The sequence below is a fragment of the Mobula birostris genome, unplaced genomic scaffold, assembly GCF_030028105.1.
Source record: "Mobula birostris isolate sMobBir1 unplaced genomic scaffold, sMobBir1.hap1 scaffold_296, whole genome shotgun sequence".
NCBI lineage: Eukaryota > Metazoa > Chordata > Chondrichthyes > Myliobatiformes > Myliobatidae > Mobula > Mobula birostris.
In genome coordinates this window covers 274,853-288,793 of record NW_027276019.1, presented here as the reverse complement: position 1 = coordinate 288,793, position 13,941 = coordinate 274,853, and the positions used below count along the sequence as shown (strand labels likewise).

General features: G+C 43.7%; 1 protein-coding gene across 1 annotated transcript in view; it reads right to left on the bottom strand.

The window, feature by feature from the left end:
- kif15 (kinesin family member 15) overlaps nucleotides 1-13,941 on the bottom strand; it is a 186,375-nt gene that overhangs the window by 160,004 nt on the left and 12,430 nt on the right. The window contains exons 4-5 of the mRNA XM_072250391.1: nucleotides 13,580-13,656; nucleotides 6,926-6,963 (exon numbers count right to left, since the gene is read on the bottom strand). Of these exons, the coding sequence (XP_072106492.1) occupies nucleotides 6,926-6,963; nucleotides 13,580-13,656 (115 nt within the window). The remainder of the gene's footprint in view (nucleotides 1-6,925; nucleotides 6,964-13,579; nucleotides 13,657-13,941) is intronic.

Genomic DNA, 13,941 nt, shown 5'->3' with positions numbered 1-13,941 from the left:
AATCAGCCGCCGCTCCCTAGCACACTCCTGGCTAACCTTCAGCCCCTGAACAACAAGCTGCGCGAACTGAGAGCCAGAGTCTTCTATCAATGGTAAACAAAGGAATGTAACGTTTTGTGCTTCGTGCAGACCTGGCTGATGGAGGAGATACCGGATCATCCCTTCAAGCCCTCTAGTTTCTCCCTGTTCCGGGCAGGCAGATCGGAAAACCTCTCAGGGAAGAGTAAATGAGGAGGGGTATGCCTCATGGTCAACAATGCTTGGTGTGACCCCAAGAACGTGCATGCCTTCAAATCCTTTTGTTCCCCAGATCTGGAGTACCTTGTATAGATCTTTCTGGCTGCCCGGGGAGTTCACGGCTGTTATTATCACAGCGATGTATATTCCGCTGCAGGCTGATACTGACCTGGCTCTCAAGGAACTGTACAAGACCATCAGCACCCCGGAGCCTGTACACTCAGAGGCTGCCTTCATCGTCGCCGGAGACTTTAATAGACCGTCACTGTCTAAAGTCTCTCCGAAGTTTTGTTAACACATCCAGGTGAGCACACGGGGAGATAGCATACTTGACCACACCTCCTCTCCCTTCCGCAACATTTACGAAGTGCTCCTCCATCCACCAATTGGAAAGCCTCCATCTTGCTTCTGCCAATGTACAGGCTAAAGCACAAACAGGCGACCATAGTTAAAACTGTCCACTATTGGTCCGACCAATCAGTCTCTATGCTACAGGACTGCTTTGATAACATCAACTGGAATGACTTTTGTGATGAGGATGGGGTTGGATGGGATCCGGGATCAGCCACGATGAAATGGCAGAGTAGACACGATGGGCCAAATGGTCCAATTCTGCTCCTATGTCTTATGGTCTAAATCCCAAGCCAAGGACTTTCTACAGGAACACAATTGAGAGCATCCTGACTGGCCACATTACTGCCTGGTATGGGAACTGTACTTCCCTCAACCGCAGGACTCTGCAGAGAGTGGTGCGGACAGCCTAGCGCATATGTAGATGTGAATTTCCCACTATTCAGGACATTTACAGAGACAGGTGTGTAAGAGTTTTGAAGAATCATTGGGAACTTGAATCACCCCAACCACAAACTGTTTCTGCTGCTACCATCCAGGAAACGGTACCAAAGCATTAAAGCCAGGACCAATGGGTTCCAGGACAGCTTCTTCCACCAGGCCATCAGACTGATTAATTCATGTTGATACAATTATATTTCTATACTATTTTGACTGTCCTGTTGTACATACTATTTATTACAAATTACTATAAATTGCACAGATGGAAACATGTTTACTCATATATGTGAAGGATGTAAGCAATAAGGTCAATTCAATTCAATTGCTGCCACATGATTGGCTGATTAGATCTTGGCATGATCAATCAAGTGTACATGTGTACCTATTAAAGACCATAAGACAAAGGAATAGAATTAGGCCATTCAGCTCATCGAGTCTGCTCCGCCACTTCATCATGGCAGATCCCAGATCCCATGTAGAATCAAAATCAAGTATATGATCACCGGCATGTGACATGAAATTTGTTAACTTAGCAGCAGCAGTTCAGTGCAATACATAATCTGGCAAATTAAAAAAATACATAAAATAAAACATAATAAATAAACAATTAGATCAATTATGTATATTGAATAGACTTTTTAAAATGTGCAGAAACAGAAATACTGCATATTAAAAAAAGTGAGGTAGTGTCCAAAGCTTCAATGTCCGTTTAGGAATCGGATGGCAGAGGGGAAGCAGATGTTCCTGAATTGCTGAGTGTGTGCCTTCAGGCTTCTGTACCTCCTACCTGATGGTAACAGTGAGAAAAGGGCATGCTCTGGGTTCTGGAGGTCCTTAATAATAGACGCTGTCTTTCTGAGACACCGCTCCCTAAAGATGTCCTGGGTACTTTGTAGGCTAGTGCCCAAGATGGAGCTGACTAGATTTACAACCTTCTGCAGCTTCTTTCAGTCCTGTGCAGTAGCCTCTCCATACCAGACAGTGATGCAGCCTGTCAGAATGCCCTCTGGTACAATTGTAGAAGTTTTTGAGTGTATTTGTTGACATGCCAAATCTCGTCAAACTTCTAATAAAACCTGGCCGCTGTCTTGTCTTTTTTATAACTACATCGATATCTTGGGACCAGGTTAGATCCTCCGAGATCTTGACACCCAGGAACTCGAAACTGCTCACACTATTGGTATGTGCTCTTTCATCTTATCCTTCCTAAAGTCCACAATCAGCTCTTTCGTCTTACTGACGTTCAGTGCCAGGTTGTTGCTGCAGCACCACTCCACTAGCTGGCATATCTCACTCCTGTACACCCTCTCATCACCACCTGAGATTCTACTAATAATGGCTGTATCACCAGCAGATTCTGCCCTCTCACCATATCCCTTGATATCTATCAACCCGCTTTGAATATACCCACAGGCTTGGCCCCCACTGTAATCTATGGCACAGCATTCCACCGATTCACCACTTTTTGACTAAAAAAAAAATTCCTTTTTAGTTCTGTTCTAAAAGGTCACCTCTCAGTTTTGAGGCTGTGTCCTCTAACTCCGGATACCCCCACCACAAGAAACATCCTCGCCACATCCACCTTATCTAGTTCTTTCAACATTCCATAGGTTTCGATGAGGTGCCCAAGCATTCTTCTAAATTCCAGTGAGTACAGATCCAAAGCCAAAAGCTCCTCATATGATAACCCCTTCATTCCTAGAATCATCCTTGTGAACCTCCTCTGGGCTCTCTCCAATGGCAATATATCCTTTCTGAGATATGGGGTCCAAAACAATTGACAATACTCCAATTATTGTCGTATAAAGCTTCAGCATTATCTCCTTGTTTTTATATTCTATTCCCCTTTAAATAAATGCCAACATTTCGTTTGCCTTCTTTACCACAGACTCAACTTCTGGGAGTTTTGCACGAGGACTCCGAACTCCCTTTGCACCTCTGATGTTGGTACCCTCTCTCCATTTTGCATTATTGTTCCTTTTACCAAAATCCATTATCACATTTCCAAAGCTGTACTCCATCTGCCACTTTTTTGGCCATTCTTCCAATTTGTCCAAAATCGCATTACTTCCTCAGCATTACCTACCCCTCCACTTAGCTTTTTATCATCCGCAAACATTACCACAAAGCCATCAATTCCCTTATCTACACAAACAGGAGGAAATCTGCAGATGCTGGAATTTCAAGCAACACACATAAAAGTTGCTGGTGAACGCAGCAGGCCAGGCAGCATCTCTAAGAAGAGGTACAGTCGACATTTCGGGCCGAGACCTTTCGTCGGGACTAACTGAAGGAAGAGTAAGAGATTTGAAAGTGGGAGGGGAAGGGGGAGATCAGAAATGATAGGAGAAGACAGGAGGGGGAGGGATGGAGCCAAGAGCTGGACAGATGATCGGCAAAAGGGATACAAGGCTGGAGAAGGGAGAAGATCATGGGACGGGACGCCTAGGGACAAAGGGGGAGGAGGGGGACCCAGAGGATGGGCAAGGAGTTATAGTGAGAGGGACAGAGGGAGAAAAAGGAGAGAGAAAATAGATAGATAGATAGATAAATAAATAAATAAGGAATGGGGTATGAAGGGGAGGTGGGGCATTAACGGAAGTTAGAGAAGTCAATGTTCATACCATCAAGTTGGAGGCTACCCAGATGGAATATAAAGGTGCTGTTCCTCCTACCTGAGTGTGGCTTCATCTTGACAGTAGAGGAGGCCGTGGATAGACCTCTACCACCACTCTCCTCCACCTAGCGGAATTAGTCCTTACTCTTAATAATTTCTTTTGGCTCCGCCCACTTCCTCCAAACTAAAGGTGTAGCCATGGACACCTGTATGGCTGCTTCCTGCACGCATGCTGAGCTCGTTGATTTCATTAACTTTGCCTCCAACTTTCACCCTGCCCTCAAGTTTATCTGATCCATTTCCAACACCTCCCTCCCCTTTCTTGATCTTTCTGTCTCTATCTCTGGAGACAACTTACCTACTGATGTCTACTATAAGCCTATGGACTCTCACAGCCACCTGGACTATTCCTCTTCCCACCGTCTCTTGCAAAAATGCTACCTCCTTCTCGTAATTCCTCCGTCTCCGCCGCATCTGCTCTCAGGATGAGGCTTTACATTCCAGGACGAAGGAGATGTCCTCCGTTTTCAAAGAAAGGGGCTTCCCTTCCTCCACCATCAACTCTGCTGTCAAACACATCTCTCCCATTTCACGCACTTCTGCTCTCACCACATCCTCCCGCCACCCCACTAGAAATAGGGCTTCCTCTGTCCTCACCTACCACCCCACCAGCCTCCAGGTCCAACATATAATTCTCCGTAACTTCCGCCACCTCCAATGGGATCCCACCACTAAGCACATCTTTTCCTCCCCCACCCCGCTTTCCGCAGGGATCGCTCCCTACGCATCTCCCTTGTCCATTCGTTCCTCCCCCCCCCCCATCCCTTCCCACCGATCTCCCTCCTGGCACTTATCCTTGTAAGTGGAACAAGTGCTACACATGCCCTTACACTTCCTCCCTCACCACCATTCAGGGTCCCAAACAGTCCTTCCAGGTGAGGCGACACTTCACCTGTGAGTCGGCTGGGGTGATATACTGCGTCCGGTGCTCCCGATGTGGTCTTTTATATATTGGCGAGACCCGACACAGACTGGGAGACCGCTTTGCTGAACACCTACGCTCTGTCCAACAGAGAAAGCAGGATCTCCCAGTGGCACACACTTTAATTCTATGTTCCATTCCCATTCTGATATGTCTATCCATGGCCTCCTCTACTGTAAAGATGAAGTCACACTCAGGTTGGAGAAACAATACCTTATATTCCATCTGGGTGGCCTCCAACGTGACGGCATGAACATTGACTTCTCTAACTTCCGTTAATGCCCCACCTCCCCTTCATACCCCATCCCTTATTTATTTTTCTTTCCCCCCTCCCCCCTCTTTTTTCTCCCTCTGTCCCTCTCACTATAACTCCTTGCCCATCCTCTGGGCTTCCCCCCTCCCCCTTTCTTTCTCTCTGGGCCTCCTGTCCCATGATCCTCTCATATCCCTTTTGCCAATCAACTTTCCAGCTCCTAGCTCCATCCCTTCCCCTCCTGTCTTCTCCAATCATTTCGTATCTCCCTCTTCCCCTCCCCCTCTGAAATCTCTTACTTTCTCTTTTCAGTTAGTCCTGATGAAGAGTCTCGGCTCGAAACGTCGAGTGTACCTCTTCCTACAGATGCTGCCTGGACTGCTGAGTTCACCAGCTTTTTTTATGTGAATTCCCTTATCTAAATCATTAACAAACGATGTGAAAAGTAGCAGTCCCAATACTGACTGAGGAACACCACTTGTCACTGGAGCCAACCAGAAACGGCCCCCTTTATTCCCACCCACTGCACCCTTCCAGCCATTTCTCTATCCACGCCAGTATGTTTCCAATAACACCATAGGATTTTATCTTGTTAAACAGCCTCATGTGAGACACCTTATCAAATACCTTCTGAAAATCTGAGTAAGTGAGATCCATTGCCTCTCCTTTGCCCACCCTGGTTATTACTCCCTTGAAGAATTCAAACAGATTTGTCAGGCAAGATTTCCCTTTACAGAAACCATGCTGACTCTCTTATTTTAAAATTAGTCTCCAAGTACCCCGAAATAGACTCTAACACTTTCCCAATCAGAGGTTAGGCTAACTGGGTACTTCAGTTGGCCTATAATTTCCTCTCGTCTTCCTCCTTTTTTAAAGAGTGGAGTGACATAAGCAATCTTCAGTCCTCAGGGAACATGCCAGAATCAAGTGATTCTTGAAGATAATGGCCAATGCATCAATTATCTCTTCAGCAACCTCTCTCAGGACTCTGGGATGTAGTCCATCTGGTCCAGTTGACTTATCCACCTTAAGACCTTTGAGTTTGCCTAGCACTTTTTCCTTTGTAATAGCAATAGCATTCACTCCTGCTCCCTGGCGTTCACGGATGTCTGGCACACAGCTCGTGTCTTTCATGGTGAAGACAAAGTACCCATTAAGTTCATCCGCCATTTCTTTGACCCCCATTTCTACCTCACCAGCATCATTTTCCAGTGGTACAATATCAACTTTCACCTCCCTTTTATTTTTTATATAACTGAAAAAGCTTTAGTCTCCTGCTTTTAAAGTGGCTACCGAATGTGTTTATAGAAAGCCTTGGGATTTACAACAATTTAAATGATATTTCATCTTCCCTTTTTGCCCTTCTAATTTTCCAATTTATTTTCCTACTCTCCCCATATTGCTCATTGAACTTTGCTGTTTTCAATTACATGCATCCTTTATTCCGTCATCAACTCCTCTATTGGGTTCCTAATCTTGCCATCCTTGTATTTCACCCTCATAGGAACACCAGAGTTGTTACCATTTCCTTTCAAAAGGCTTCCACTTATTGGAAATATTACCCACAAGCTCCTTTGCCAAGTCTGAATTTAGGTTTTTGAAATCAACTTCTCTCAATTTCAGACCTCAACATACAGCTTCTTACCTCTTCCTATTACTAACTTCAGAAATTCCACCAAATCCAAACTCTTCAAACACATTCCCTAGTCAATAGTGGGAAAGTTAAAATCCCCCACAAGAACCTTGTTGCTTTTACACCTTCGTTCATTGTCTACATGTATGCTTCTCTAACACCTGCCACCTGCTGGTGAACCTTTAATAGAAATGAAGCAAACTGATCATTGCTTGTTATTTCTAAGTTCTACCCATGTAGCAGTGCTCAATGGAATACATCCACCCCAAGTAAATCAGAGATTGTTTCCTTTATCATCTTTGCAACACACCTTCCACTTTTACCTTCCTAACTACGAAACTTCTGAAACATTGCAAAAGCATACAATTTCCTCACTAGAAAGCTTTAAGTGTTTAAAATGTGTGTACATACCCAACATTGTAAATGTCTTCCCTGAACCAGTTTGTCCACTAGGAAAAAGAAACAGCGTTAGTAAGTTTCTCTGCAATCAGACAGCTGTAGGGGAATAAATGAGTGAATTTTGATGACATTTAGGTACCTTTCTGAAGAGCAGTGAATATCACTAACTTAAATAACCTTCAATATCATTTTTTATCCAAGAATTTATCTACCATTATAAACATAAAAATTATATGTTGTGAGAAGTCAAACTAAACTGTCAGAGGAAAAAAAAAGGAATGCAAAAAAAAAACTTCCGGCGGTTGCTAAGGCAGAGCAAAGACGAGGAAGGGCTCTCTGCTGAAGAAACTCAAAGGGGTCAGCAGCGCCTGTGGGAGGAGAGGAACCATTGACATTAACAGATTTTTTTTTTGGTAAGGACATGTTTCTAGTGCCAGCAGAAGGTAGGAGCAAGTAGCATTTTCAAAGTTGTTTCTCCAGGTACAAAAGGGAAGCAGACTCTCATGAAACAGCTACATTTGAGCTGTAAGTGTTGTGGTTGAATACAAGTAATAGTGTTATAGAGCAATACCACATGGATACAGGCCCATCAAGTCCATGTCCAACCAGCCAATCCCATTTTCCTGCATTTGGCCAATATCGCTCTAGTCACTCAACTTCATGTGAATAACCAAGAGCTTTATAACTGATACTATACTTCAATTACTTCTTGGTTACTCCAAAGAACTTTTAAGGATTTGTCAAGCACGACTTTATGAACAAAGCTATCCTCCTAGGTTATTACTATCCAAATATTGGGTGATCTAATGCTGGCTTTGGTTTCAGGAGGCAGGCAAGTTTTCCTTAGAATTACCCTCCCTGTTAAGAGTTCTGGAATAAATCATCAAATTATTTTATTGTTCCCACAGGTACCAAGGTACAGTGAACATTTTGCTTGCATATCGTTTATGCAGATCAAAGAGAATGTGCGATGCAGGTAGACAATAAAGTCATAACATGGTAGATTGTAAGGCCAACAGTCAATTTTATTATTTAGTCTTATAATAGCAGGGCAGAAGCTGTCCTTGAACCTGGCGGTACATTCTTTCAGGCTTTTATATCTTCTACTCAATGGGAGAGGGCAGAAGGAAGAATGTCTGAAGTGGCTGGGGCCTTTGATTATACCGGCAGCTGGAAGTGTCAAGAGTCCGTGGCTGTTTCCAGAATGAGATAGACTATGTCCACAACTCTCTGCAGTCACAGACAGCGCAATTGCCATACCAACAGTAAGGGTCAAGAGGGACATGCTAAGTATATTAGACTACTGAGAAAGTAGGGGCACTGTTGACCTTCCTTGGCCCAGGCATCAACATGGTTGAATCAAAACAGGCTATTGGCGGGTTCACATTTGAAGCTCGCAGCCCTTTCAACCTCAACACCATTTATGCAAACAGGAGCATGTGCAAAGCACATCCCCCTTTTCCTGAAGTCAATGATCAACTCTGTTTTGCTAATATTAATGAAAAGGCTGTTGTCATAATATTGTGTCCCTAGGCTCTCTATCTCATTCCTGTACTCCAATTTGTTCTGGAGGATTGGAGGGTTGCAGACGTTGTTCCCTTATTCAAGAGAGGGAGTAGAGATAGCTCAGGAAATTATAGACCAGTGAGTGTTACTTCAGTGGTTGGCAAGTTGATGGAAAAGATACTGAGAGGCAGGATTTATGAACATTTGGAGAGGCATTTGGAGAGACAGCATGGCTTTGTCAAAGGCAGATCGCGCCTTATGAGCCCAATTGAGTTTTTTGATGATGTGACTAAACACATTGATGAGGGTAGAGCCATAGATGTAGTGTATATGGATTTCAGCAAAGCATTTGACAAGGTACCCCATGCAAGGCTTATTGAGAAAGTAAAGAGGCATGGGATCCAAGGCGACATTGCTTTGTGGATCCAGAACTGGCTTGCACACAGAAGGCAAAGAGTGGTTGTAAATGGGTCATATTCTGCATGGAGGTCGGTGATCAGTGGTGCGCCTCAGGGATCTGTTCTGGGACCCCTTCTCTTCGTGGTTTTTATAAATGACCTTGATGGAGGGATGGGCTAGTAAATTTGCTGATGACACAAAGATTGGGGTGTTGTGGATAGTGTGGAGGGCTGTCAGAGGTTACAGCAGGACATCAATAGGATGTAAAACTGGGCTGAGAAGTGGCAGATGGAGTTCAACCCAGATAAGTGTGAGGTGGTCCATTTTGGTAGGTCAAATATGATTGCATAATATAGTATTAATGGTAAGACTCTTGGCAGTGTGGAGGATCAGAGTGATCTTGGGGTCCGAGCCCATAGGACACTCAAAGCTGCTGCGCAGGTTGACTCTGTGGTTAGGAAGGCAGACGGTGTATTGGCCTTCATCAACCACGGGATTGAGTTTAAGAGCCGAAAAGTAATGTTGCAGCTATATAGGACCCTGGTCAGACCGCACTTGGAGTACTTGGATACGATAGGGTCGTTTAAGAGACTCCTGGATAAGTAGATGGAGTTTAGAAAAATAGAGGGCTATGTGTAACCCTAGGTAACTTCTAAATTAAGTAAGTGTTTGGCACAGCATTATGGGCCGCAGGGCCTGTATTGTGCTGCAGGTTTCCTATGATCTCTCTGTTTCTATGTTGTCATTATTTCAGATGGGCCCCACTGCGTAATTATCAGCTGCATGCTAGTAGATGGAGTTAGAGCAAAATCTGGCCATGCAGTTGAGTGTACAGGGAGAAGAGAAGGAAGCTGAAGACACAGCCTTGTTGGAGCACCAGTGTTGAAGATCATGGCAGAGGAGTTGCTACCTCTCTTTACTAGTCTTTCAGGAAGTTAAGGATCCAGCTGAAGAGGGAAGGATTGAGTCTCAAGTTTAGGACTTTGCAATTGACTTTGCTTGGCATTATAATATTGAAGACAGAACTGCAGTTAATAAACAATAGACTTATAATAAATGTCTTTACTGTCCAGATGCTGCAGAAATGAATACAAGGCCATGGAGATTGCATCTGCTGCAGACCTGTTACTGCAGAAGGGTGGAGTTAATGCATGCCTGCCCAGCTTATTGAGGTAATTCATGATGGCCTATATCAAAACCACCCAGCGCTAGTCATACAGGCACGTTACCAGGATGACTTTTTACCAGTAGTCTCCTTAAAGAAGGTGGGAGGTTAAAAATATCTGCAGATACCCCTATCAGCTGATCAGCAGGGTACCTATGGACACAGCCAGAATGATAGTTTGAGCAGTGGCAAGCTCCTCCTTCAGCATGTGGGATATCCTTGGTGACCTTGGTCAGCAGTAAGAAATGCAGCCAGCTACAGCTCCCAACGGCTGCAATAAGGAACTGGAACTAGAGCTGTACATTTAGGATAGTTTGACATGCTGTGAACATGGCAAACAAGAGGTTTAGTGATGTGGTCACACCCAAGATGTAGGCAGTTGATAGTTAAATAACTACCAGGAAAGGTAGCGGGTGCAGAAAGAGTGCAGGATGCTGGCCGTTCCTGACAGCAACAAATATAGTGGAGCTACCATGGCGCTAGAGAGCAACTTCTTTCAGCTCATCTGTGGAAGCAGCTTAATTTCTACTTTTATGTCTCCCTTCAGCTTTTCAAGGTGGATGAGGTCCTGTCGAAGACCCTGGCCTACAGGTAAACTCAAACTTCAGTTCTTTACGAGGTTGGTTCCCGCTTCTGGGGTTCGCCAACCAGCCATTTTTCAATATCCCAAGGATGCAGTCTAGAAGATGAGTGTGCCTTTGGGATTCTGAGGCCTTGTGACCCTGGAGATGAGCAAATTCCAAGCTGGTGCTGCCAAATGAAGCATCGTAGGAGAAAACAGAACATCGGGAACAGTGGATCAGCTGTCAGAGGGCTCTGTACTCTGATCACTCTTTTTTCTCATCGGTTGGGGGAGAGTTTGTTGCCAATTCTCGAGTTGGACAACTTGGGACAAAAAAGCCATGAGGCAGACTTTAACACTCTAAATCAGCAAGTGTGTTTTTTGTCGTGTTAGTCTCCCCCTTATTGTATGACCCCTGTTGGGGATTAAGTGCGGGAGAGAGGGAGGATCGATTGTTGTGTGTGCGGGGAGTAAGGGGGCTTTGGAACTTTAATGTTTTTACTGTCACTCATTCTTTGGGGTACTCTTCTGTTTTTTTTGGATGTCTGCAAAGAAGAAGAATTTCAGGTTGCATATTGTATACATTATGTATACAATATGTAATTATGCATATTATGTATTCATCTGTTATTAAATGGAACTTTTGAACCCTTTGAATACTGCTAACCTGTTAGGACATAGCAGCAGTCAGCTCAGCTGGGTGAAAACATCAACCCAGAGAGTAAAGTCAGGCAGAGAAATAGTATTAAGTGACTTGACAGGGAGTTGGAGAGCGGATTCTGTGGCTGTAAAAGAGAGAACAGGATGGTGTATTGCCCTCTGGCTGCCAGGTCAGGAATGTCTCAGAACAGATGCAGAACATTTTCAGGGGGAAGGGTAAGCAGCCAAAGGCCATGAAGCACACTGGCCCCAACAACATAGGTTAAAAAAACTCCTGCACAGTGAGTTTGGTAGTTACAAGAGGATAAAAAGTACTACCTCGAAGGTAGCAATTTCTGGATTATAGGGCAGCAGATGAAAGAAATGAATAGCTGAAGGACGATTGCAGGGGCAGGGCTTCAGAGATAGGTTGCACCTATCCAGACACGCCAGTTCAAAACAGAGTCCCACACCAGCCACCAGTTGTGGCAGTGTTTATGTATTACAACAGCACTTACCTTCCCAATGAGCTTATTGCATTCCATGCATCTTGCTGAACCCAAATCACATCCGGCTCAGATGGCCGTGTTCTTAAATTCCGCTAATCAGCTGATGAGCATATTTGTGACAGTTTTAACCTCTTCCTATTTCAATCTTAGGTGCCAACTTGCTTTAGGAAGACAACAATGGCCACAGTACACAAGAAAGACAAGGTAATGCACTTTAATGAGCCAAGAGGCTCTCACATCCAGATGCCTCATGGCTTGGTATGGTAATTGCTCTGTCCATGATTGAAAGAAACTACAGAGCTGTAAACACATCACAGAAGCCTGTTCCAGAGACTGTGTTCACACTTCGCTGCTTTGATAAAGTAGCTGACATAATTATATATCCACCCACCCTGGAATTCTGTTTTTCTCCCCCTTCATCAGGCAAAGAAACTGAAACCTGAAAGCATATGCTAAAAGGCTCAATGACAGCTTCTATCCCACTGTGAAATTACTACTGAACAATTTTACAAACTAAATTTTAGACCTCACAATCTACCTTGTTGTGACCTTGCACCTTACTGTCTGTCTGCACTTTCACTGCTGCTAGTTGGTGTCTAATCTATTTTAGCAAGAGCACCAAGTCAGAAAGTGCCAGTATTGAGAGGAAGGTGTATATTGCATTCAAGTCTGTAAGGAAGACAGACGGAAACAAAGTAATAGACATAATGGAACAGACAGATTGAGTGCGTTTATTTTAATGCTAGGAGTATTAAGGGAAACTATGATGAACTTGAATCATATGAATCAGAACATGGAATATTCCAGGCTTTCGATATTTTGGAAAAGAGAGAGGGAGTAAGTGCAGGCAGAGGGAAGGGGGTGGGAGGATGTTGGAGCTACGCTATTAATTCAAGACAATATCAAGGTTACACTCAGAGAGGACATGGGGGGGGGGGGCTGATCCACTGACTCTATATGGGTAGAACTCAAAAATTAGACTGATCCAATCACTCGAAAAGGAGTATACGACAAATAACACCCCCCCCCCACCAATAGTCATGGGATATTGAGAAAAATTACTGATCTAATCACTCAGAAAGGACTATACAACAAATAACCCCCCTCCCCTCCCCAATAGTCATGAGACATTGAGAAAAATTAGACCAATCCAATCAGTCCAAAAGGACCGTACGACAAACAACACCCCCCTCCCCAATAGTCATGGGACATTGAGAAGCAGGAAGGAGGGTACAGAGAGTGTAACAAGCAAATGTACTGTACTGGGCTTGGTTTTGGTAAATGAGCCTAGTCAAACAAATTGCCTTTCAGTGACAGAACATTCAGGAAACAATGACCAATGATAGTTATAGAAAACTCTGGACCTGGAAGGAATGTATTAACTTAGAGCATGGCAAAAAATGCGGACAGTTAGTTGGAAACAGCAAGTCCACGTCTGAAATGTACAGGGTGTTAAAAAGACCAACTGCACATACAGGATAGGTATGTTCCAGTAAGAAGGAAAAGGATGGCAAGATAAGGAAACTTGCATTTTGATAGAGGTGGTGAATTTAGTCAAGAAAAAGGATGTATATGCACAGTTTAGGAAGCTAAAAATCAGATTGAGTCCCTGAGAATTATAAGGCTAGAAAACAATCGAGCGGGGAATTAGGAGAACCAGGAGAGGCCACGAAAGGTTATTGATGGTGGGATTAAGAGCAGAAACCAATTGATGTACCAGTACGTTTAAGATGGAAGAGGAACCCCATGTGGTCACAAGGAAAATATGCAAACTCTACACAAGCAGCACGAGTTTAGAACTGAACCAAGTCCCTGGATCAGAGTTACCAGCATCAACTGCTTCATTACCTACATATGTACCATGATAAAAGTTCAATGTCACTTACTATGCAAATATGGTACCATTGTATCCATTCATACAGGACTCAATAATGCCTCGGCCAACAGTTGAAAAAACTGATTCCTAAAAAATGAATAGGAAAAATTCACATCAAGTTTGTGATTATTTGGATCTTCTTGTAATACTGCATTTGAGAGAAAGGTGAACCAACCGACTTCATCATCACAAAACTTATTCTACAAAAAGGGTGATCTAGCATTATCAAATTTTATTTTTAAACTATGATTTATTTAGTTGCTGCTTTTCCAGTATTAAGTCAGGACTTTATAATTCACCAGCTATAATAGGCTAAAAGTCATTAGGTTTCATAAATTACCAATGTTTTTATATTAAGTACTTAATATAAAA